Genomic DNA, 24,589 nt, shown 5'->3' with positions numbered 1-24,589 from the left:
TAAATGCAGCTGCTGAAAGGACTGTTTTCCCATAAAGCTAAGGTACTTACCGAACTTTCTTAAGGAATTGTAAATTCTGCCCCCACCCCCTCCTTTCTCTCCTTCTGCCCTCCATTCCCCAGACTCCCAACATACACATTCACCTTGCAAGGCAAGCAAGGCATGAAAAAGGTGAGAACTTAGGGGGAAGAGCTTTTTTTCTTGTTAGTCTTACAATAGATGAGTGAATTTCCTGAATTATAAATTAAACCTCTAGAGATATAAATAGAATAGTGAAGAGCTGCTATGAGATATGACATTCTCTTCCATTCACTCAATAAGTACTTCATAACTCACTTGAGGCTGGCAAGTTCCACATAATACATTAATACAAAGACTTGAAAAAAATGTCAGTAGCTCTCTTTGCCTACAGATTAAAAAAAATACCACATGGGAATATAATAGATTAATTCCAAAGTTGCTGAGTTTACATAGAAAAATAAATAGAACAACAGACAAAGGTACACACAAGCCAAAGTCATACATATTCTATACCTGTATGATGCACTTTTGTATTTTAAGCAGAAACATTTCACATAGAGAACCTAGTTGCATTTAAATACTTTTTAAAAATCTAGCTTTTGTAACATTTGATTCCCATTTAGTTTTATCTTTCCCTATTGTAAGAAGGCTCAAAGAAAATATTTGTGGTAAATATCCTAGGTTCTGAGTGTTCCTCTGGATCGCATGGACTAAGGACATTGAGAAATATCATTAGTGGAGCACCTGGGTGGCTCAGTCAGTTAAGCGTCCAACTCTTGACTTTGGCTCAGGTCATGATCTCATGGTCTGTGAGTTTAAGCCCTGCATCAGGCTCTGTGCTGACAGCATGGAGCCTGCTTGGGATTCTCTCTCTCCCTTTCTCTCTGCCCCTCCTCTGCTCAACCTCTTTCTCTCTCTCTCAAAATAAATAAACATTAAAAAAAAAAAAAAGAAAAGAAATATCATCAGAACTAAGTGGAGTATCACCACCCAAACTGTCACCTCCATAAAAGGAGAAAGGCAGTAATCAATCATCTTTCACTCCACTAAGTATATTTAAATTATGGAAAGCAGCTGCCTCCATCAGTTCCATGTCAGTTGCCTTTGTCGCATAACAATTGATGCATTAGGAATAGTATCCTAGTAATCTGGAATAGTTAGTATGCCTCTAAGACTCATGCCTTACAGATTTTATGGCACAGGTATATGGAGGTACAGGTTTATTTTTCACTGTGTTCCTTCTGTCTCTTCTTAGGTATTATATCTTCTTACTTAGAAAGACATTTTTCTCTTTCTCCTTGAAATGCATATTAAGCCAATCAGTATTTTAAAATGTCATTTCTTTCTCTGTGCACAAAAAACTACAAGGTTCACATGAGTGAATTACTAAAAAGTTATAATTATAATGTAGATGATTGTGGTGATAACCTGATTCATCCAAACTGTATTTAACATGTACTTAATATGTACTTAATATGTCCCACACTCAATTTTATTTCTCAAAATTGACATTTACTTAATATGTCCCACACTCCATTTTATTTCTCAAAATTGACATTTACTAAATTAAATAGATTATGTGGATACATTAAAATAAAGGATTAAAAGTTTGGTCAATTTTCAGGTGGAAAATAAATGTGAGGAGGACGCTTTGAGGATATATTAGATACTTTAAGCAGCCTGAAAACTTATGAAGTACTTTTAACATACATGGCTGATCTAGCTGTCTGGGTAGACTCTTCACTGCTCATTGCACATCCCTCTCAATATTACATCCTAAATGAAATGAACAACAATATCGTTTGCTCATAGGCTAAGAAGTCGCTCCTCTTCTTTGGTATAATCAATCCCTCATTCCATGTAAGTATAATTACTGATTTTTTGTTACTGTTCCATTTTATTTTGAGTTCTCTGTAAGTATAAACAGAGTCAAAAGGGTTGCCTTCCCTTTCTCCATTCCCTATTAGTAGAGGCTTCTGCCAACGAAAGGTTGCTAATAGTTTAGCAGTTATATATCAGTAAGCTTTGAAATTCGGTATCATTTACTAAGCTGATTATTATGCTATCTAAGTCATTGGTTAAATGTACGACATGACAGGGCTAGAAAAATATTAAGGCTTATTCTATCGTTACACCAACTTGTCAATTAATGGCTTTTTGGTAATAGCACGGCCTACTAATTAAGAGCAAAGGCCTTGGGATCAAAACTGGATTTAAATTCTGGACCTGTCATTTGCCAGGTAGGTGACCTTGACCGATTTCCTCATCTGTAAAATGAGGATTATGACAGTGCCATTTTCATAGCACAGGTCAGAAGGCAAGACATATGAGGCATTTAGCCTGCTGCTTGTCACTGTAATAGTCATTGTTTACTATTATTAATGGTAACATAATTTACATTAACATAAAAATATTAGTTCCATAATTTACTATATATATTATCACAATTTTAACTGGTCCTATAAGTCTCAGTTTTATTCACAAGGTTATCATTTAACACATGGTTTAGTGTCTTGTTGAAATTCAAATATATTACTGTAAGTAACACATTATATACATATATACCCCAGGAATGTACAAATGTGTATATGAATTTTTCCTACTTAACCCATATATCTACTGTTTTAACAACTGTGTTTTGAACTCTATAATTAGAAAGTCAAACTAAATAAGAGCTTCATATTTCTAATGCTTATTGTCTTCTAATGTATCTTGTTTCAGACAATACCAAATCCAAAGCTAAAAGGAATTTGCTTTGCCATACAGCCACAGTGTTTTTATATCTTTCTTATGGAATTTTCAAGTCTATCCTTCCTCCACAGATGATGGTTACTTCTCATGATTACCAATTCATTTACTAAGTGTTCACAAATGATTCTGTGAGAATGCTGCCCACGTTTAGTATTGAGTTCATGGGAAATTAAAATTTACGTTTATATGAAACTAATATCAGTTTCCAAAACTGAGGTACATACCTGCATTCAAAAAAGGTAAGTTATCTTTTCCGTTCACACTTTCTGGGGCTGTACATTCACACACCAGTGCACACTAGGAAAGAATAAAAGAAAAAAACACTTATTTGAAAATAACAAAATCAAGAAATGAAATGCTTCCATTTTGTTTGCAAAACATGAGGTTATGCACATGGTTTCAAAAAGTTTTGAACAAGACACTTTTGTAAAACTATATTCAGCTTTATCTTTACTATGAGGCCTGTTTAACTTGTGCCTATTTACATGTATATATAATATGATTGAATCACATAATTATAGGCTACATCTTGGTTCTATTGGAAACTACTTAGGAAAGAAGTAAAAAGTGGAAAAGGATTGTCCCCAACATGCCAGAAATCTGCTTCGAGTACAGCAAATCACATTTGACAACCAGAATGGTTTCATATTTCTGTCACCTGGGATAGTTTTCGATCAATGAAAAGCAAATTATTTTCTAGATTTGAAAGGACAGCTTTAAATAAGGACAGCTTTAAATAAAAGATAAAATATGATGAAGCATCAAGTGACATAAGGCGAAAGGAGATTTTCATCTCTGGCAAAACAATGTAAACACTTGTTCATAAAGTATGAGGAAAAATCATAAATAAATTGATCTCTGATTTATATGTTGCTGATTTATAAACAAGTAATTTGTAAATAAGCTGATCCAGAGATCATGGGTCTATTAATCTATGATTAGTAGGTTAAGCTCCTGAGCTTTTACAGAACCAACACTGCTCTGGACAGAGAAGAAACACAGAAGAGCACGTTGCCGTGAGTGAAGCATGCATGGGCAACGATATCCCAGACAATGTAGCATTAAGTGAGGGGACCCCCCCTTCAACTTTCTATGAAACTGGAATTAGCAGAGGAAGCAACTCTTCTGGCCCCATGATGTTGATAAGAGACCTATCGTCACACAGACTGATACCAGCATCGCTGGCATCTGTTTCTTCAAATGAGTTCCCTTCTATCGCTAGCCAAAAAAAAAAAGGGGGGTGGTAGTTTGAGGAAAGAGGAAAGTGAATTTTTAGAGCAAATATATCACACAGAAACAAATAAATGCAAACAAAAACAAAGGAAAACTCAGAAACCAGAAACTTCTTTGGTGAGCTCTGAGGGAAGCAGGCTTTGCTCAAGAGACTCCAAGGGCTCAAGAGAACCTAGGAGGGTGTATCAAAATTGCTTGGGCTATTTCCTGTCTGTTTCCCTCCACCATTCCTTCTCCAGGCACTGGTCCTCTTGGAGAATCATGGCCACTGAGGTCACTGCTAATGATGGAACGTATATGTCTGTCAAACATTTCTAGAAGAAAGACAAATAATTTAAAAGATTTATTTAAATGTTATGTCTATATTTGTATAATCCACTACTTATTCCCCCATCATAACATTCATCACAGGATCAGGAAATGTCTTGATGGGGAAAAATGTGATCTCATAATTTCTTTGGTGCTTCTATTGAGGGCTAGTTTACTGAAAGAATGAACAACTGCTAACAGCTCTTAAAATTTGATGTTCTCTAAATCATTTTCCTGACCAAACCAGAACTCAAAGGTGATCCTTTCTTTTAATCCATAGCTATTTAGGAAATGCACTTCCCAAATCACTAGAGCAATGTGCAATGATGCTTGAACATACTTAAAATTCTTTATTTCTCTTACTTCCAATATTTCTTCTACTCTTTTCAGCCTATATAGGGCTGTTAAAATAATCTTTCATAAACATTATATTCATCATACCAGTGCTCTGCTTGAAAATGTATAAGGTTATTTACTATCCAATCAAATCCAATATCTCATACTCGTATTCAAATTCTTTCATGATTTGTCCATGATATCCTTCCACATAATAACTAGGTAATAGCTATTTTGGAATAGCTTTCCAAAAAAGGATTATCATCTACAATATAATTTATAGGAATGGTTTGGATTAAACTCTTTTAGTAAAGAAGTCCATAATTCATAAGGATCAGGCTATTATCTTGAGAAGCTGCTTCTCTACATGGAGAGAGCTGTGCCTCTTCATAATCAAAACCAACTTTCTGTTTCCTAACAGAAGGCCTATATTATTTTACCAAATGGATACAGACATATAACTTTCATACATCTGCATCTTCCATCTACACTGGAAGGCAGGTACTTAGGATAATTTTAACCTCATAACATTCTTATTTTGCAACTTTTATTGTATTTTAAAGCTTTACTATTCAGAATGCTCTCAAAATTTAAATCCTGGGAACATAACAAGAAATATCCAACAAGTATTTACTAAATTCATAAATATTTTTATATTTGGACTCAGTAATTATTTTCTTCAATTGTTTCCTGAGTGTACTATCTGTGCCATTATTTAAGTTGTGAGTTTTTGAAGCCAAGAACCACATTTCTTATTTCCCCAGGCCATCTTATTTAGTATTTTACAGCTGACCCTAGAATCATTTTTCCACTGTGCTAGGTATTACAGAGAATGCAAAGATTAAAATGATGTGGACTCTGTGCTTAAGGAGGCTCAAGCTATGTATACTGTTTATTGCTATCATTATGATGGATATTTGCAGTGTTATGCACTTACACGGTAGGTGCTCTCAATGTAATGACTTCATATTTGTGATTCTGAGCAGGAATAACAAACACCACATGCCTTTTGTACCACCATAGCACCATAAGCCTAGTGATTTTGATGAGTGCTTTTAAAAATGTCATCTACTGGTAAGTATAGCCAAGAAGAAGAAACATAAGATATATAAAATTCTTGGAGCTTAATGATTTTGAATATCAACTAACAAACCAATTTGCCATGCATTGGGCTAGAAAGTTAACCAAACTGTAAGGACAATGATCATGAAAGACGCAAAGACCAGACTCTTGGCTAAGCACTTTCACATTTGTTAGTTTGTTTATTCCTTAAATCATGGTTGTCCAAGTTTGGTCTGGAATCTCCTGGAGTGCCTGATAACTTGGTCTTTGCATCCTCTGCAGCATCTAGCACAGGGTGAAGACAAAGTCATTTTCATTATAACACTAAAACACTATTTGTCTACCTCTCTCTTTCTCTTATAAGCATATAGTGGAATTTTCTAGAGGCCCTATTACATAATCATTTGACAGCTAATGGTATGTGGGCTTGTGTACTCTTCTGTTTTAAACATTTCTTGTTTGAATTTCTAATATGATAAATGTAGACATAAGTCAGCAAAATCTCTAATACAGTAAATATCAACAGATAAAATCCACATAAATTCAAATTTTAAGAGTGTATAATACCATTCAGATACTATAATTACTTGCAAACAATAATTCTAGCTTGGATATCTCACAAGAATTCTAGACTCAAACCTCCAACTGCCTTCATATATTTACACTTGGATGTCTAAGAGGAATTTCAAAGTTAACATCTCAAAATCTCTGGTGCTCCTGCACCTGCTCCTCTCACTTTTCCTTATCACTAAAAATGGTAATTCTGTTCTTTTGACTTTCCTTTGTACCTACAGTCTGGCCACATTTCACTTTCTCTATCAATACCACCCTGATTCAACCCATCTTCATTTGTACCTTGAATCTTTGCAACCAACAGGCTCCATTCTTCTGCCCTTCCTTCTTTTCAGGCCATACTCGACACAAACAATCATAACATTTTGTACATATATTCAAAAATCCTCAACTGTATTTGTATCTAGTTCAGAGTCTAATGGCCTATAAGGGAGCATACAGTCTGTCTCCCCTGCCTGTGGACCTCATCCTCAACTCCTATCACTCTCCTCTTCAACCCCCAATTCCAGTCACACTGGCCTCCTCACTGGTCTTTTAATATCACAGGCACACTGCCACCTCAGGGCTTTTGCTCTTGCTGTTCACTCTAACTAGAATTCTTGTTCCTCTCAGATATCCACATCTTGTTCCCTCATTTCCTTCATGTTTCAGATCAGATATCATATTAACAGTGAGTTTATCCATGATCATCCAAAATAAAATGGCCACAGCCAACATTCCCTAGTCGTTGTACCCTTATTTTTTTATAGCGTATAGTACCATGTGATCAACACTATATGACTTGTTTATTTTGTGATTGTTCACTTCCCTGGAAGGCAGCATCTGTGTCTATTTGTCTCACTGCTGAATATCCAGAACCTAGTAGAATGCCTAGGACATAGAAGGCAGTATTTTTTGATAAATGAACGATGACTATTATATGTCTGCAAATATCTTATAAGGTAATTTAAGTCAGTTATATTATTCTCAATTGTATATTTGGGAAAAATAAAGGGATGGAGCCTTTTGAGATGGTCCTTAGCTATCCAAGGAGTCTACACTTTCCCTGACCGTGGCTAATGAATATCTTGTTAAAACACCACTTCAAAATATGGGGGGGGAAATAGCCTGAGGAGAGCAGCAAATCACCAAAATATGAGTCAGAGGAGGCTCGTAGTAAAAAGAAGATGTATTATTACTCCACTTGTATCATCTCTGTCACTGTCATAAATAAGTAAGGCTTTTCTCTCCTTTGGTAGAAATCACCACTACTTTGATCATTTGTAGTATGCCACATTCAAATATAATACAGATGTTACACAAAAGGGGGAGACAAGGCAGGAGGTGATCTCAGCCCCAGCAAAGCCCCACTGGAGGATGCCTGTTAACAATCCTGTCCTGACAAGAAGCCAAGGCCCCTGGGAGGGTGGGCAGGGCAAAGAGGAGGGCTATGGAAGTCTCACTTGATCCTATTGGCTGTTACTTACATGGGGTTTTCTCATCTATTACCTGATTTGATGCTTTTGGTTCCTCCTTCTCCTTTCCCTAGTAGCATATTTTTTCCTTGACTATTTAATTCAAAGGTTGTTCTTGAAAAGTTTCTTCCTCTTTCCTTCATAATTCTACACTCTTTACTGCATTCTCACTCCAGTCTTTATTTATGGACTGATCAGTTTGTACACAGCATTATATATAGACAAATATTATCACATCTAGGGAGACAATTTTGGATTTTATTTCTTCAAGGTAAAAATGACTTCATTTACTTATTCACTCACTTTCCCTGTGCCAGGCTCTGTTCTAGGTACTAGGGTAAAGGAAAAAACACAATAGACAAAAGCCTTTCTCTCATGAAGTTTAATTCTAGTGAGGGAAATATACAATAGATGAGACAAATAAAATATATATGACACTGGACAGTGGTAAGTACAAGGGACAAAAAATAATGCAGACAAAGGAGATAGAAAGTTTCAGGTAGGGATGGAAATTTTGGATATAGGGCAGAGAAGGCAGAATGAGAAGGTGACATTTAAAAAAAAAAAAAAAAAAACAGAAGGAAATGAGGGAATGAAGTATATAGTTACCTGGGTAAAAAAACTACAAAGGTAGACTGAAAACCAAGGTGAAGGACCTGAGTTGGAAAGGTCCTTCATTACCTGGAACGTGTAATGAACAGCCAAGAAGCTAATGAGGCTGGATCAAAGTAAGCAAGGAAGAGAAGTAGAGGATGAGGTGAACCATCACACTGAGAGGGCCAACACACTGAAAGGATTTAGGTTTACACTTTCAGGGAGTTGAGAAGCCATTGGAGGAATGACATGTTTCGTACTACATTTTAATAAGTGTTCTGCTAAGAATAGACTATGATGATGGGGGTGTCTGGGAGGAGGAAGAAGGGACATTTAAGAGACTACTGTAAAAATGTCTGTAACAGACAATGTTGAAAGAGTGAAGGACTCACAAGTCACTCGTTTCTGGATTTATTTAAAAGTCAAAGTCAAAGCGACTGGGTGGTTCAGTCAGTTAAGTGTCCGACTCTTGGTTTCAGTTCAGGTCATGATCTCATGGTTCGTGAATTCAAGCCCCATGTCAGGCTCTGTGCTGACAGTGTGGAGCATGCTTGGGATTCTCTCTCTCCCTTTCTCTCGGCCGCTACTCTGCTCATGCTCTCTCTCTTTCCCTCTCTCTCAAAAATAAATAAACCTTAAAAAAGGTAATAAACTTATAAATGTAAAAACATAACTTAAAAAAAAAGTCAGAGTCAACAGAATTTACTAACAGGATTTGAGTATGAGAGGAAGAAATGAGTCAAAGATGACGCCAAAAATTAAAAAAAAATAATTTGAATACCTAATGCAATATTCCACTTGCTATATGAGCTTTGTAAAATGTTGTTACTACTTCTTTTGTGAAATTTTCCTTCTTTAGCTATGAGATTTTAACACTTTGCCTTCTATTACTATGCATGTACATAAAAAATAAAAGTTTGAAACCAGTGTGATATGGTGAATGCCCTTCTGAATGATCTTTGCTTAATGAGAACTGTAAAGTAATAATATGATTTGAGGCAACAAGTAAGTTAATGGCAGAAGACAGAGTCTGGATTTTCATTTATACTGTATTTCATGCTCTGGAGGTTATATGAGATTAAAGATTCAAATGTAGTTTTATGTCAGGGATATTGTTATGAACTGGATTGTTCCCCAAAATTCATTATGTTGAAGCCCAACACCCAATGGGACTGTATTTGGAGACGGCCTTTATAGTGGTAATTAAAGTTAGGTAAGATGATAAGGGTGGGGGCTCTAATCCTATAGGGCTGGTGTCCTTATAAGATGAGACACCAGATAGGGGCGCCTGGGTGGCGCAGTCGGTTAAGCGTCCAACTTCAGCCAGGTCACGATCTCACGGTCCGTGAGTTCGAGCCCCGCGTCAGGCTCTGGGCTGATGGCTCGGAGCCTGGAGCCTGTTTCCGATTCTGTGTCTCCCTCTCTCTCTGCCCCTCCCCCGTTCATGCTCTGTCTCTCTCTGTCCCAAAAATAAAAAAAAAAAACAAAAAAAAAACGTTGAAGATGAGACACCAGAGCTCGCTGTCTCTGTGTACATGTGCCAAGGAAAGGCCATGTGAGGACACAGCAAGAAGTCTGTAAGCCTGGAAGAGAGCTCTCACCAAGAACTAAGTCATCTGGCACATTGACCTGGGACTTCCTAGCCTCCAGAGCTGCGATAAAATAAATTTTTGTTGTTTAAGCTGTTCAGTGTGTAGTATTTTATTATGGAAGCCCATGCTGATAAAACAGGTGTTAATCTTTTATCTATTTCAATATACATGAGAAATAACCTGTGTCACTCACCCACAAAATTCTGGTCCTGCTAGTTTTACTTCATTCTCCACCATTCACACAAAGTAAGGAGGGGGATGTTGTTTTAGAGATAACATCTATTTCAGTTACTTTGTCTTTTCACATGTTTTAGTCATTCAGGACTTAAGTCACCATTCGTGGACTGTGTTAATACACTTCATACAGATTTGGATTTAGCATATCTGCAAAAAGAGTCCCTGCATTTGCATTTCTAACAAACATCCCAGAAAATTCAGATCATGCTTTGTAAGCCACTGAGATAAAGTTATTTCCACGTAATTCTTCTAAATGTCATACCTAGTGGACATTACTACATGTTTTTCACTGAACCATGAGTATTCTGAAGGATTGCCAACAACATTTATAATAACTTTATTAAAAATGCATGAAAGGTCAATGTTTACTAAGAACCCAGACAGGACAGAACTAATGCCAACAATGATTAGCACATTTATCATTTTAGTCAACTTACGACTTGTACATGGTGCGTGCTGACACTGCCACCTCCTATTTCCAGAACAGTGCAGTTAAGTCTTTTCAAGTTCACATTACTAAGTCAGAAACATTATGTGGGGCTTTGGGGAGGTGTATTCCTGGGTACCTAGTTCTCCGTTTATGAGAAGAGTATGATTCAATTTGTACTACCTCATAATAGCAACCCAGGAAAGGAGTCAGAGGGTGGGCAAGCTTTGAGAACACTAGAGAGGTAGCTAATAATCTATTAATCTATTACTCTAATAATCTAATAATAATCTATTATTAGCTTGGAGCAGGCAAAGTCGTACTCCTTTGAAACAGGAAGTGTTTCTGCTACTGGTCTCCTGGCATACTGCCATAGGACGAGGCACGATTATCTGCCTTTTTCTGTTCTCATTCTCTCACTTGGCCTCCAAATCTTTCCTCCTTAATCTTGATACAAGCGTTCATGTGGTGGTGACTAACACAAGTTTTATATAGAACTCTAAAGGAAACAAGGATTGAATGAAGGGACCCCATAATTGGGGTCCCAGGTGCACACACCCTAAGAGCCACAGTTGGGGTTCTGAACACACAGATCTTAAGAGGATCTGCTGCAAAACTCACAACAGCCCTCACATTGTCAGGCAAATGGTTTCAAACTTTGAGCCTCCTTGGAATATTTTCATGATTTTTGATATGTTTTGAGGGAGAGTAGGGGAAAAGAGAAGCACAAGGCTTGCTGAGCAGGTAAGACCCAAGCTCATTCTAGGGCAAGAATAATATTCTTTTGAGGGGCAGTCTTGGGTTTCTTTCATAAAATTAATAATTCATTGTATTAGATAAACACCATTTCCCATGTAGATGTTTCCTCAGCACCCAAAATCAAATATGCCCCTAGATAAGGGACACTAAGCCAGAAAGTAAGTCACTAGAGGTCTTATCATTAGAGAATGCTTATTTATGAAAAGGTAGGAATTATAGTGTATATACAAAGTCTTTCCTGAAAAAAAGGCAGTTTGTAAGTCTATCCACTGTGTCTCAATAAAGTAGGCAATTGCATTCCTAAGACAGGAATTTAAGTTAATTCTTATATTAAATTTCTCTTTCTTAGATAAAAGAAAGTAAAAATCCTGGACACCTATTGATATGCACTGGGGACCTTTATCCTCAGTTTCAAGGAAGCTGCTTCACCTCTAGCTGCCATTACCCCTCCTCCAAAGCTGCCCCTTCCATTTTATGCTATTTCTACTTCTCTCTCTGCAATTTCATCAGGCACAATATTATCAGATCTGCTCTCCTTCACATAAAGATGAAATCTAAATTCAACTTGCGTCTCTTTCTAAAGAGGGTTTTGAGAGTAGAGAAGTGGTTACTTTTGGCGATAGCCCTCCCAGAATCTTCTGTGCATTTTGCTTAGGGTTAATTAGGGCAGAATGCAACAGTGATCAATATTTTTGTTCCAATTGAGAGGAGGCAGTGTCAACACAGGAGCTAGGGCGAAGAAGAAGGTGTTTCTGAACAGCGCATGGCTTTGCATAGTTCCATGCAAACAGACACTTTGCTTCAGTGGATGAAACATACTTCTGGCACTCCCATTCCAGAGTTGACTTCTCATTTTGCCTTTAAATAATGAGATTTCATACTGCAAAGACGTGTTGATAATTCAGGCATCTGGCAAAACTGATCATTTCTAATTTAATTTGTGCATTATGCTGACTGAGACCCTACCTTTTGTCCCTGCACATCTGTCGTGATGTGGTCGGCTTCCCCATCCTCAATCTCCCCCATCTTCACGACACTGACTTCTATGGTGCCAACAACTTTGCCACCATCTGAAGTTCTGCAACCAAAAATAAATGAAACGGAAAGGTAAGAATCTTCTCTCTCCTTAAAATATGCCCAAACATGTTTGTTTCTGAAAACCACAAATATTGCTATTTACCTTCATTGGTCTTAATTAAACAAATCTGCATAAAAAACATCAAAACAAGTTAATAGTGTTGGTATTATTTTTAATTTAAAAAAAAGTTAACCACAAACTTAAGAGGTAAGTATATGGACTGTCAAAAGCTACCTCATGAAGGGAACACCTCCTCCTGGCTCTTAGGAGTAGACACAAATATCATGGATTGGTGTCCTGGTTGGCAACACCACATCCCCCACAACAGCAGAAACCATGGCTCCTCTATGCCAACTGCATGGAATGTTGTGCAAATCTGTTATAGAGATTACAGCTGAATAAAATAGAAGAGAGTATAAACATCCTTATATTCCTCTCTGATTGGACCACTGGCCACAAAATCTGATTCTGTGCCTTCTCCCTAACATAATTTTTCTTTTTTTTTAAAAAATTATTTTTAATGTTTATTTATTTTTGAGAAACAGAGACAGACACAGTGTGAGTGGGGAGGGGCAGAGAGAGAGGGAGACACAGAATCCCAAGCAGGCTCTAGGCTCTGAGCTGTCAGCACAGAGCCAGACGTGGGGCTCGAACCCACAGACTGTGAGATCATGATCTGAGCCGAAGTCGGACACTTAGCCAACTGAGCCACGCAGGAGCCCTTCATTTTTCTTTCTAAGAGACGAGGTAAAGGAGATTCTCTTCCAGTAAACAGAAGAAATTTAAGGTACATGCAGAACAGAAATTAACGTTAGAGATAATTTAGTGCAACCTATAACTTAATCAAATAAAGAATCAGAGACTCAGAAAGATGAAAAGTCTTATCTAAGGTAACAAAATGGCGGGGTGCATGGGTGGCTCAGTCAGTTAAGTGCCAGACTTCAGCTCAGGTCATGATCTCACAGTTTGTGGGTTTGAGCCCCGTGTCCGCCTCTGTGCTGACAGCTCACAGCCTGGAGCCTGATTGGGATTCTGTGTCTCCCTCTCTCTCTGCCCTTCTCCAGCTCATACTCTGTCTCTTTCTCTCTCAAAAATAAATAAACATTAAGGTAACAAAATGGCAAAACGAGAAATCCAGGTTTCTAGCTCCTTCAAGTCTGTTGGTCACTGAAAAACTTCTCTATTTAATGATGATGATAATTTTATTAAAGATTTTTGCCATCATTAATGTCTTCAATGAATTTTCTGATTAACAATAATGAAAGATAAAAATAAAATTAATAACCACCATCCTTTAAGGTTCTCTAATTTCTTTCCTGGACAAGAAAAGATATAGAATAAATAGTGCCATCATACCATTGGAACAGTGTGACACATAATGATATTTTCCCCTTGAATCTTATTTTGAAAATAGGTAGCAAGCCACCTCCTAGGCATGCCATTTTGCTATAACTTCTTTCTAGGTCTAACTGACTAACAGAAATGCAATGCTTCATATTCTTCCATCATGTTTTTTTCTGAAATTTGTTTTTATCTTTAATTAGGATACAAATAGTGTATTTCTTTCAACCAATTCTTTCTAAGTGTCATGATATTATTACTAAAGAAGTCAGAAAAGAGGATTAGGAAAATTTTTATAAAGTAGTTTAGCAAAATGCTAATTAAAATAATGAATGTGTTAGGTGAAAATGAAACCCTATTATGTTACTAGATCATGGTAGGTATTTCTCAAAAAACAAAAATAATAAAGTATACCCTTTGAAGTATGTTTCTAAGAAAATTCAAAGAGTAAAATTCTGGTGATAAATGCATACCCAATGTCATAATGTAATAAAATAAAAATGTGTACATAAAGAAAAGTGTTTTACTTGTTAAGTGGTGTATTAAGATTTCTTAGTAACATATGAAATAAAATGCTTTTTGGTGACTTTAAAATCAGTGGAAATCATATTGACTCAATTATTTGAAATTTTAATACAGAAACTTTAAACATTCATCATAAAGAAGATACGTATATGGATGGCATTATAATCTATGATTTGTGAAAAACTGCATCAGCTCCAATTCTGGGATAGTTTTAAAAAATTCATTATACCATTTTTCCACTTGAAAATGACATACTAACTTGTCATAAATCATGATGTGACTTAACTCTGCACAGTTATTCAGTACTGGTAGTTATTAATTAAAGAGTTTAATAAGAGCTTTCATTGGCACTACTCAACTTTTTCTAGAGGTTTGCAGGTTCTTTTTCCCCCAAGTGGATCATCAATAACAATTACAGACATCTTTTTCTTCACATAGGAGTTGTTTAGAAATGTTTTGCTTGAGCAAATTAAGCTAGCTGAATTTCTAGGAATGCAAAGCCTATGTGTTACTGTCTACATTTTTTCAATGCACTAAACCAAATAATGTGATAATTATTTGAAGCCGAGGGTAGATTTTTCACACCCCCACCCCTCACCGCAGGACTGAGTAATAAAACAATATATGCCATAGTTGTTAAAAGCGTGAAAGCAGGAGTTTTGAGCTACCTGCTAGCTGCATGACCTGGGCAAAGAACTTAACCTCATGACACTTTGTAAAATGGAGACTGAGAATTTTCTTGTAAGGATTAAATTGTGACATGATTTATGTCAAGTGCTCAGCACAATGCCTTCTATGAGATGAATACTCTTTCCTGCCAGCCCTCCTCTTTGTCCTAGTAGTAGAGCAGTGGCAGGAATAGTCGTAGTAGTAACTGTAGTTACTGTGGTAGTACCAGCAGCGGTGGTAAGAGTAGTCACAGCAGCAGCAGGAATAGACTGTGATGTCGTTAATGTATCATATTTAATTCGATCCTCTTCAGGAATGTAACTAAAATAGGCAGCTAAGACTATAGTAAGAGGTTACAGGATCCCATGGCACATGCATTTCAACAGTGATTGAGTGCTCACCAGAGATGCAAAGAATTAGAATTAACAGATGATATTATGAAGCTTACACTCTTAGTAGCTCAAACAACGCAGGTTTATAACTAATTACAATGCGGCTGAACCTTTCAAAGTGCAAAAGTGAATGAATAAGCGATGTACTATGAGAGTAAGCTTCTGAACTATAGCTCTCTCTATTCCCTTTAAAACAATTATCTGGCTACTTTTTAAAGAATTTTAATGCCTTCAGGGTTTCCTACTTCATTTTATCTCCTATAGGCTTCCAAATAGTCCCAGATTAGAATCAAAGCAAGGAGCTTGCTCAATCTAGGGACTCTAGAATGATTCTAAAATCTTTTTTTTTCCCAAAACAATTTTGGATAGGGAGCTCTAACTACTCTAAAGCAAGTCTCTTCATCTGAGATTTGTGGACGACAAAGAATGGGGCATCCAAATTATAAACTAAAGAGCTGAATCCAAGACACCTAAAGTATGGTTCACCCTGTCGATGAACTAGAACATAAAAGGTAGAAGGTGTTTTCTATTTATTCTGCAACAATTTAACACACACAGAGTATGGGTATTCAACATTTCTCTTCAATCAGGGGAGTCATGATTGAAATATCTATTTCATGTTTCCAAAGGCTACTTCAAAGGTGATTTCCTACACATTTAGAAAAAACATTCATTATTAAATGTTTAATTATGCTTTCAATTTATCACCCATCAGGTTCAGGAGGCTAGTAATAATAGCTTAACTATTATTTATCACCAAAATTCTACTGAATTTTATCTAGCGGAAATCACTGTATCTGCATAGAAGATATATAGAAGACATGTCTGGGCTAGGAACCAAGAAATCCAAGTGTTACTTGCAGTTCAACTGCTAACTAGCTATGTGACCAATGAGATATCACTTCAGCTCTCTGGATTTCAGTTTTCTTCGCTGCAAAACAAAGAGTTGGTCTCTAATAGCTATTCTCTAATACCAGCACTCAAGCCCAGTGCTCTGGTCACTCCTGTGATTGCATCATATGATTCTATCATAGGCACCATAGGCCATCACGGGCTGATACAGCCTTGGGGAAAATATCAGGTACATTCTAGCCTCCCCTCAGTTCTCATCTCCCCATCTTACCTTCCCCCAAAACAAACCAAAGAAGCCAAAGTCATGAGAAACCTGGCAAATACCTTAATGCTTGGAGTCGAATAAAAGGGCTAGTTTTTCTTATAATATCCAATGCATACATACATATTTTAATGCATTTACAGCACAGCATCTAGGCATTTTTACAAGGATACAAATTTGACTGAGCTAAGAAACAAAAGTGATCTTTACACACTTTCCTAGCAATTTATATGGCAATAAGCACAGGCTGCAGTAATAAATAACTATCTCAATCTACATGAACAACAACAACAAAAAACTGCCATTTCAGTCACTTGACAGGTCATTACCACTGTTTAATGCTGAAAGCTGTAAGAGAAGTAAAAGATGAATAGTTCATGGCCGATAAAGTATTTTGATCACAACATCAAAGTTCCTAGTTAAATTCAGCAAATATAGTAGTCCCTCTTATCCTTGGTTTCACTTTTCACAGCTTCGCCTTCTGAGGTTTTGGTTGCCCATCATCAACTGTGGTCCCGAAACAGATGTTCTTCTTTCTGACATATCATCAGAAAATCAACAGTAGCCTGGGTCACAATACCTCTGTCATTCACCTCACTTCATCTCATCATGTAGGCATTTTATCAACTCACATCATCACAAGAAGAAGGGTAAGTACAATGCAGTAAGATATTCTGTGAGACAGGGACCACATTCACGTAACGATTATTACAATATATTATTATAATTGTTCTGTTTTATTATTGTTCTTGTTAATCTTTTCCTGTGTCTAACTTATAAGTTAAACTTTTCCATAGGTAGGTATGTATAGGAAAAAACATAGTATATATAGGGTTTGGTACTATCCACATTTTCCATTGGGGGTCTTGGAATGTATCCTCTGCAAATAAGATTTGTGGGGGGGAGGCTTCTGTGCACTAATATTTAACCATGCCAACAAGATGGAAGGCAAACGAGATTTTCAGCAATACAAGTCTACATTCCTTTCTCACTCAGATTTTCAGCACGCAGAGTAGATTACTGGTTAAGGTTCTTTAAAATCTGCCTTTAAAATACCTCCCCTAATGCTTTCTAATGAAATATTCAATCACATGCAGAAACATACACTTTTAGAGGACTGAATGAAAGGGAGTATAAAACAGTCTTCTAACAAGGGAAAATTTAATGACTCTTCCTCTAGACTTCTTCACCACCTACTACACTATCCTTACTAGAGCAAAACGAAAAAGAAAAAGAGAAAAAAAGAAACTCTGGAAATGTTAAACAGCAGCATATAAATAACTCCTCTGTTTTGGAAATGCCACAGAGATGCAAACCAACAAATGACTCTGTAAACATCTAGGGAGAAACCATCATTAGCACTGCCAGTTTTTGTGAATATAAAGTAGTCCTGTGCTATGCACAGGATCTTCAGCTGTGAGACGTGCCTTGCATTTAAACTGTCTAGACATGGACCCGAGAAATACAAATTTCACCCAGACAAGAAAATAAACAAAGGTAAACAAATAGAGTTAGTGAGTGAGGGCATCCTGAAGATCTTTCTGGTGCATCCGGCGATGCTAGATTTACTCAGGGCTGAAAGAAGTGAGAGTTCTATTTAAGTATGTATAACTAAGCACACCTCTATTCTGGCTGAAATTCGTAAATGTCAGAAGCCATAAAATACTTTCAAACTATTACTTAAATAAAACTTTCAGTAGTTCTTAACATTATAGCTTATATGCTCCAAGTTTTGGTCCCTGGTTTTCTCATTATAAAGCTCGACTTCAGAAATTCCATCCATAATTACAATTCAAGTATCCCGTGTATGAGGATCTATCATAATTCTACATTCCCTACTCTAACTTCTTTCATCAGGGATAGAATTTCTTTAACCTGGTCTAGAACTCCAAATTCCTTTTGTCCTGATATTTTACATTCTGTAAGCTTGAAACTAAACTGTTCCTCAAACTCCAACTCACACACGTCAAGAGCACATCATTTCCAAAGAAAAATATGCCATAGAATATTCCATCTCTACCTGTGTCTTGCCTCTACCTTCTGATAAGTCATTAAGCCCTGCTGACTAGTCCTCTAGAATGTCTCTTACACATGTCCCTTCACAACGGTAACATCCCAAGCAGTTTTTTCACCTCTGTTTCATTACGCTTGAAGAACCTACTTTCACCTTCCATGAGCCTTCTCTTGCATTCCATCCATGTCAAGTTTTCTTCTTTTTTTTAGTTTTTTAAATTTTTTTTAATGTTTATTTTTGAGAGAGAGAGAGAGACAGAGACAGAGTGTGAGCAGGGGAGGGGCAGAGAGAGAGAGGGAGACACAGAATCCAAAGCAGGCTCCGGGCTCTGAGCTGTCAGCACAGAGCCTGATGTGGGGCTTGAACCCACAAGCTGTGAGATCATGACCTGAGCCAAAGTCGGCAACTCAACCGACTGAGCCACCCAGGCGTCCCAAGTTTTCTTCTTTTTTCATTTTATTTTTTTAAGTTTTTATTTATTTATTTTGAGAGAGAGAGAGAGCGAGAGAGAGAGAGCAAGCACGAGCATGAGTGGGATAAGGGCAGAGAGAGAGGAATAGAGAGAATCCCAAGCAGGCTTTGCACTATCAGCATGGAGCCCCATGTGGGACTTGAACTCACGAACTGTGAGATCATGACCTAAGTTGAAATTAAGAGTCAGACCCTTAACCAACTGAGCCACCCAGGCATTCCTGTCAGGCTTTCTTATTAAAGTACATATTATTCTCTTTCCTCTATTATTAAATGTCACCATATTATTTCTTTCCTCTATTAAAGGTCCTGAGACATTGTCTAATGCCTGCCCAGAGAGACTGCAGTATAGCCTGTCTTTAAAGGCCTTATATCAGTACTTGTCAAGGGTTTTGGGGAACTTGGTGTTTTTGGTTCAAACTTATCTATACCATCACACACCATTAAATAACAGAGTATGGTTTAGTGAGCAGTGCAGTGAACTTTGAGTAACAAAGTCCTTGGTTACTTTACAGTAAACAGCTATGTGACCATGAGCAAGCAACATAGCATCTATAAAGATGTCCCCAGCTATACAATATGAAGATAGTAAGCCATCCTACTTATCCCACAAGATTTATGTGACCAAAAACAAAAGATATTAAGTGTAAGTACAAAACTGCTTTAATGTATGGCAGTGACTACTATATTGTACAGTCTGGGCCACAAAGCTTCAAGAGTACATCACAAATACATTTCTTCAATTTTCAGACTCATTGGCTCATAGCATCTTCTTTACTGCTAAAAATAGTACTATTCAAATATAAGTAATTATCCTAATAGAAATAAGTTAAAGCATATCTTTCCCTCTTCATGACTTTATTAAAAAAATATATGATAAGTTATGTTTGGAAACTTGTTGATTCAATGTAAAGGTGAAGTATAAAATACATCTTTAAACTTAAGACATATCCTGTAAACAAGGTGAGAAAACAAGATCGGCATCTTGTAAATGAATTTGTCAGGATTCGTAGGCAACCAAACGTATATTAAAAATAATAGGATATCAAGAGCTGCCCACTGGTACATAATGAGTTGTAGGTAAGAGGGAGTAAGTACACTCTACCCTCCTGCATCCACCGAATGCAGCTATAAAACCTGGACAGATGGACAGAGTAGCTGTTTGAAGACTCAAAGTAAATAGCACCAGGAATATTGGGGTAGATCAGAATTTTCAATACCACTGAGCCAGCAGTGAGTTTACCATTTCCCCCTTTCTGGTAGCTCCTGATCTGGACTCAACAGAGCCCTAAGCCTAGAGGTGGTTAATGGTGCAAACAGAGAGAACTCCAGGAGAAGGCCTCAAATTCTGGCACAAGGAATATAAAATGGGTTTCCCAACACTCAGAAGAATGGTTTTCATTTTTATTTTTTCCACTTTCTCACATCCCAGCCCCCAAGTAATCCAGCGGGGGCAGCAGTAAAAGTGACAGCAAAGAGGAATTGCAGGAGGCTGAATACTATGAAGGAAGGAAAGTCTCCTCTCTGATTGCAATTGACATTGTAAGGGTGTAGGGTGAATCCCTTTACTTTTTATCTCTCTCTGTTCTTCTGCTTCTTGGTCCCTGAAGAGGGTGCAGTTGCATAGCAGAAATAAAAATAAATAAATAAATAAAACCCCAGCTTTCTGGCTGGAGGATCAAACGGGAAGCCACAGGAAACAGGAACGTGCCAGGGATAGTGTGAAGAGGAAGGAGGTCAGGAAAGGGACTTCTTAATATTGTTCATAAATACCTGGCCTCACCTCAAGCTGTGCACGTGTGAATCTAAATAGAATATCAGAGACTTTGAGAAATAATTTATGGACTTGACTACCCCCCAGGTCTCAGACTGTCAACTGAGTGACAAAGATGAAGGACAGGTCTTAATGATACAACAAAAGCTTTGAAAATGTGAGTGATATTGAAACTACTATACGAGGTTTCACAGGACGTAAGTTCAGCTCACAAACATCTAGCAATGAACAAATGGAAACTGACATAAAAAAAATTATCATTTATGGTAGATACAAACAAAATGCCTAAGTGCAAAGATGTATAAGATTTATATACTGAAAATTACAAATGCGGAAGGAAGAAATTAAAGAAGTTCTAAATTAATGGCAAGACAGATAGTGTTCATGTATTCAAAGACTCAACTTTATAGAGATGCCAGTTCTCCCCAAATTGATCTATACATTTAATAAAATACTAATCAAAATCCCAACAAGATCTTTTGTAGATATTGATAAGCTAATTCAAGAAGTTATAAGTCAGGGCAAATAAATAGAACAGCCAGAGTAATTTTAAGAAAGAAGAACAAAAATGGAGGATTTGCATTTACTGATTTTAAGACTTATTGTAAATATACAGTAATCAAAACTATGTGGTGTTGGTGAAAGGGAAAATATATTTATAAATGAAATACAGAGGCAACATGATCAATTATTTTTTGACAAAGGTATGGTCAATTAAATAAAAAAGACTAGTCCTTTCAACAAATGGTATTGAAATAATTAGACATCCATTTGGGAAAAAAAATGAACCTTTGTTTTGACTTCACAACTGAAACAAAAGTTGAAATGCTTCACAGACCTGAATGTCTAAAACTTTTTATATAGATATAGATATAAGAAAAAAATCTTCATGAATTGGGTTTAGTCAAGTGTTCTTAAATATGACAAAAGCAAAATCTAAAAAGGAAAAAAATCAGTAATTTGAACCTCATCAAAATTGAAAACTTTTGCTCTGTGAAAGATATTGTTATGTGAATGAAAAGACAAGCATTTGACTAGAAGAAAATAATTGCATATTATGTATCTAACAAAGAATTTGCTTCCAAAGCCCATAAAGAGTCCTCAAAACTCAACAGCAAAAAAAGGAACAACCTAATTAATAAATGGGCAAAGTTGAACCAACATGTTTCAAAAGAGGATATTCAGATATCAAATAAGCCATGGAAAATCATTCGGTGTCATTGGTAAACAGGGAAGTGAAAATTAAAAGCATTATGGGATGTCACTATATGCCTTAGGATGGCTGATGAGGATGCAGAACCACTGAAACTCTCATACGCTGCTGGTGGGAAAAAAAAAGCATCTTGGGTGTTTATACAACTCAATATACACTTACCATATGACCCAGAAATTCCAATCATATTTACCCTAGAGAAATGAAAATTTAGGGTCACAGAAAAACCTACACATGAATATTTTACAAGGCCCTCTCATAATCATTCCAAATTAGAAACAACCAAAATATCCTTTAATGTGAATGGTTACACAAACTATCTTACAACCATATAGTGGAATCCCGCTTAGTAATTAAAAACCAAAACCAAAACCAAAACCAAAACTGTTGATACACATAGCTTGGATGAATTTCAAAGGCATTGGACTGGGTGAATGAAGCCAGTCTCAAAAAGATACATACTCTATGATTCAATTTATATGTCCTGGAAATGAAAAAGCTATGGTAATAGAGAACATACATTGTGGTCAGAGGGGTTAGGGTGGGTGGAGGTGTGAATTAACAGGGAAGTAGGAGAGAGATTCACCGTGGTGAAAACAGTTCTGTTTCTTGACTGTGGTGGTGTTTACAAGAATCCACACATGTGTTAATAGATAGAACCATATAACAATAAAAAGTCAATTTTACTGTATGTTAATTTATAAAATACAATAAATTAGAAAGGACACAGCCATTTTCTCTGATAATAAATTAACAGCAAATAAAAACAGCCATTCAGTCTGGGAATAGAGAATCCAAATCATTAAAAGGTTATCCTATTCTATGTGAACCAAATCTTCCAATTTCTGGCAATACTGACTTGAAACAGCAAAGTCAAAGTGTCAATTTATCCCATGCTCTATACTTTCAAGATATATGCTGACATAGAAATGTCATATGTGAGAGAAAAAATCCACATGAACCATGGGGAACATTTCATCAGACTAGAGAGGAAGGTGTTCATGCAGGAAGTTCAGTGAGTTTCCCAAACCAATGATTCCCATTCATGGGATGAACCTACCAACTAAAATTACTCACATTTAGACCTACAAAAGAGAAACTATTGCTAAGGCTTTTTGTTGTGTCAACTTATTTTATTACATTTATTTGTTTGAATTTTTATTTTGAGTAAGAGAAAGAAAGAAGATTGAGAGGAAAAGAGCACCTCCTAAGCAGAGATCATTAGAAGAGAAAGGAAATATCAGGGAGAAAGTAACCATATGAGGTCATGCATAGATTGCTTCAGACATTATTTGAAAGCAAAGATTATACATACATACATTTTTAAGACCATTTTTTTCTTACTCAAAATGGACATGCTCCTGGAACAGAAACTCTTCACAAGAATGGTTTGCAAATGTCACTAAGCCAATCAAAATATTCTAAGACATTCTGAAAACATTCCAAAAATAGTAGGCATGGGGAATTAAAGGAGGCAATTATTAAATAATTAGCAATAAATACTAGTGATGGGTCAGTACTTAATACTCAAATTTTGAATTATGTATATTTTTATCTGTGTTGTGCTTTGTAGTTTATGACAGTTCCTTAATGGTAGGAAACAGTGCTAAGATATTTTTTTTAAAGCTAGAATTAAAAAAGTTATACAGTATATGGTCAAAGTTTTACAGTGTATAAACATAATTTTAGACTATAATGTTTTTCAAACCTATGTAGTAAGAAATTCACTAAGCTTTAAATTGCACCATGGGGCATGCACTCTGAAACCAAGCAATTCTTAGTGTCTATATTTTTATGCTTAATTGCATTTGTATCTGCATTACATTCTTTTATTAAGCTATAAAATCTTGTGGTTTTAAAAATATTTTTTCTCCTTTAATATGACAACATTTTAAACCAAAAATCCTTTAAAAATAAGTTCAAAAACCAGAAAATATGAATTCATTTACAAACTTTTATTAAGGACCCACTATGTTGTAAGCACTATTCCACGCACAAGGATTGTTGCAACAGAAAACAAAACCAAAATCCCTGCTCTCATTGAATTTGAACTCAACAAATAAACAAATAAATGATACATTAGAATATGATAAATTCCATGGAGAAAAATTAAGCAGGGAAAGAAGGTGGATGAGCATCGGGTTGGGGCTGCTACTTTATACTCAGTGGTTAGAAAAGAACTCTCTAATACAATGCCATTTTAACAAACACCTAAAGGCAGTAAGGAAGTAAGTCACATATCTTTCTTTGGGAAAATCTTTTCAGGCAGAAGAAACAGATGGTCCAAAAGCCTTGGAACCTGGTCCCCATATTCAAGGAGGAGAAAGAACCATTATGGCTAAAGCTGGGTAGGGTAGAAAGAGCGTACAAGAAGACTAAGTAAGAGAGGCATTCATTCTTTTTACATTTCTGCCCAACAAATGACCACAAACTCACAGTGTAAAGATCAGAAGTATGGATCATGTCCTCAGCTCAGGGTCTCACAAGAATGAAATCATCATGTAGGATGCACTGAATTCTCCTGCCTCATGGAAGCTCTAGGAAAGAATCCACTTCCTAGCTCATTCAGGTTGTTGGTAGAATTTATTTCCTTGTGCCTGAATGACTGAGGTCCCCTTTTTCTTGCCAATTATCAGCTAGTTTCTTGCTA

At 36.5% G+C, this 24,589-nt stretch overlaps 1 protein-coding gene and 1 long non-coding RNA gene across 12 annotated transcripts in view; one reads left to right on the top strand and one right to left on the bottom strand.

Moving 5' to 3' along the window:
- The window catches only part of INPP4B (inositol polyphosphate-4-phosphatase type II B), a 759,315-nt gene that overhangs the window by 203,258 nt on the left and 531,468 nt on the right, over nt 1-24,589 (bottom strand). For all 9 annotated transcript variants that reach the window (XM_042935411.1, XM_042935413.1, XM_042935409.1 and 6 more), the window contains 2 exons: nt 12,315-12,426; nt 2,997-3,069 (listed from right to left, as the gene is read on the bottom strand). In XM_042935411.1, the coding sequence (XP_042791345.1) occupies nt 2,997-3,069; nt 12,315-12,426 (185 nt within the window). The remainder of the gene's footprint in view (nt 1-2,996; nt 3,070-12,314; nt 12,427-24,589) is intronic.
- On the top strand, nt 1,199-7,223 carry LOC122217831. 3 transcript variants are annotated; one of them, XR_006201699.1, is made up of 5 exons: nt 1,199-1,233; nt 1,834-1,881; nt 2,743-3,011; nt 5,471-5,590; nt 7,101-7,223. It is a non-coding gene; the product is annotated as an uncharacterized LOC122217831 (long non-coding RNA). The 3 variants fall into 3 exon arrangements; XR_006201700.1 differs by lacking the exon at nt 1,199-1,233 and having other exon boundaries at nt 1,675-1,881; nt 7,105-7,223; XR_006201698.1 differs by lacking the exon at nt 1,199-1,233 and having other exon boundaries at nt 1,675-1,881.

This window comes from Panthera leo, chromosome B1 (genome assembly GCF_018350215.1).
Source record: "Panthera leo isolate Ple1 chromosome B1, P.leo_Ple1_pat1.1, whole genome shotgun sequence".
Classification (NCBI taxonomy): domain Eukaryota; kingdom Metazoa; phylum Chordata; class Mammalia; order Carnivora; family Felidae; genus Panthera; species Panthera leo.
The sequence above is the reverse complement of the archived record's forward strand: the minus strand, read 5'-3'. Positions and strand labels throughout refer to the sequence as shown.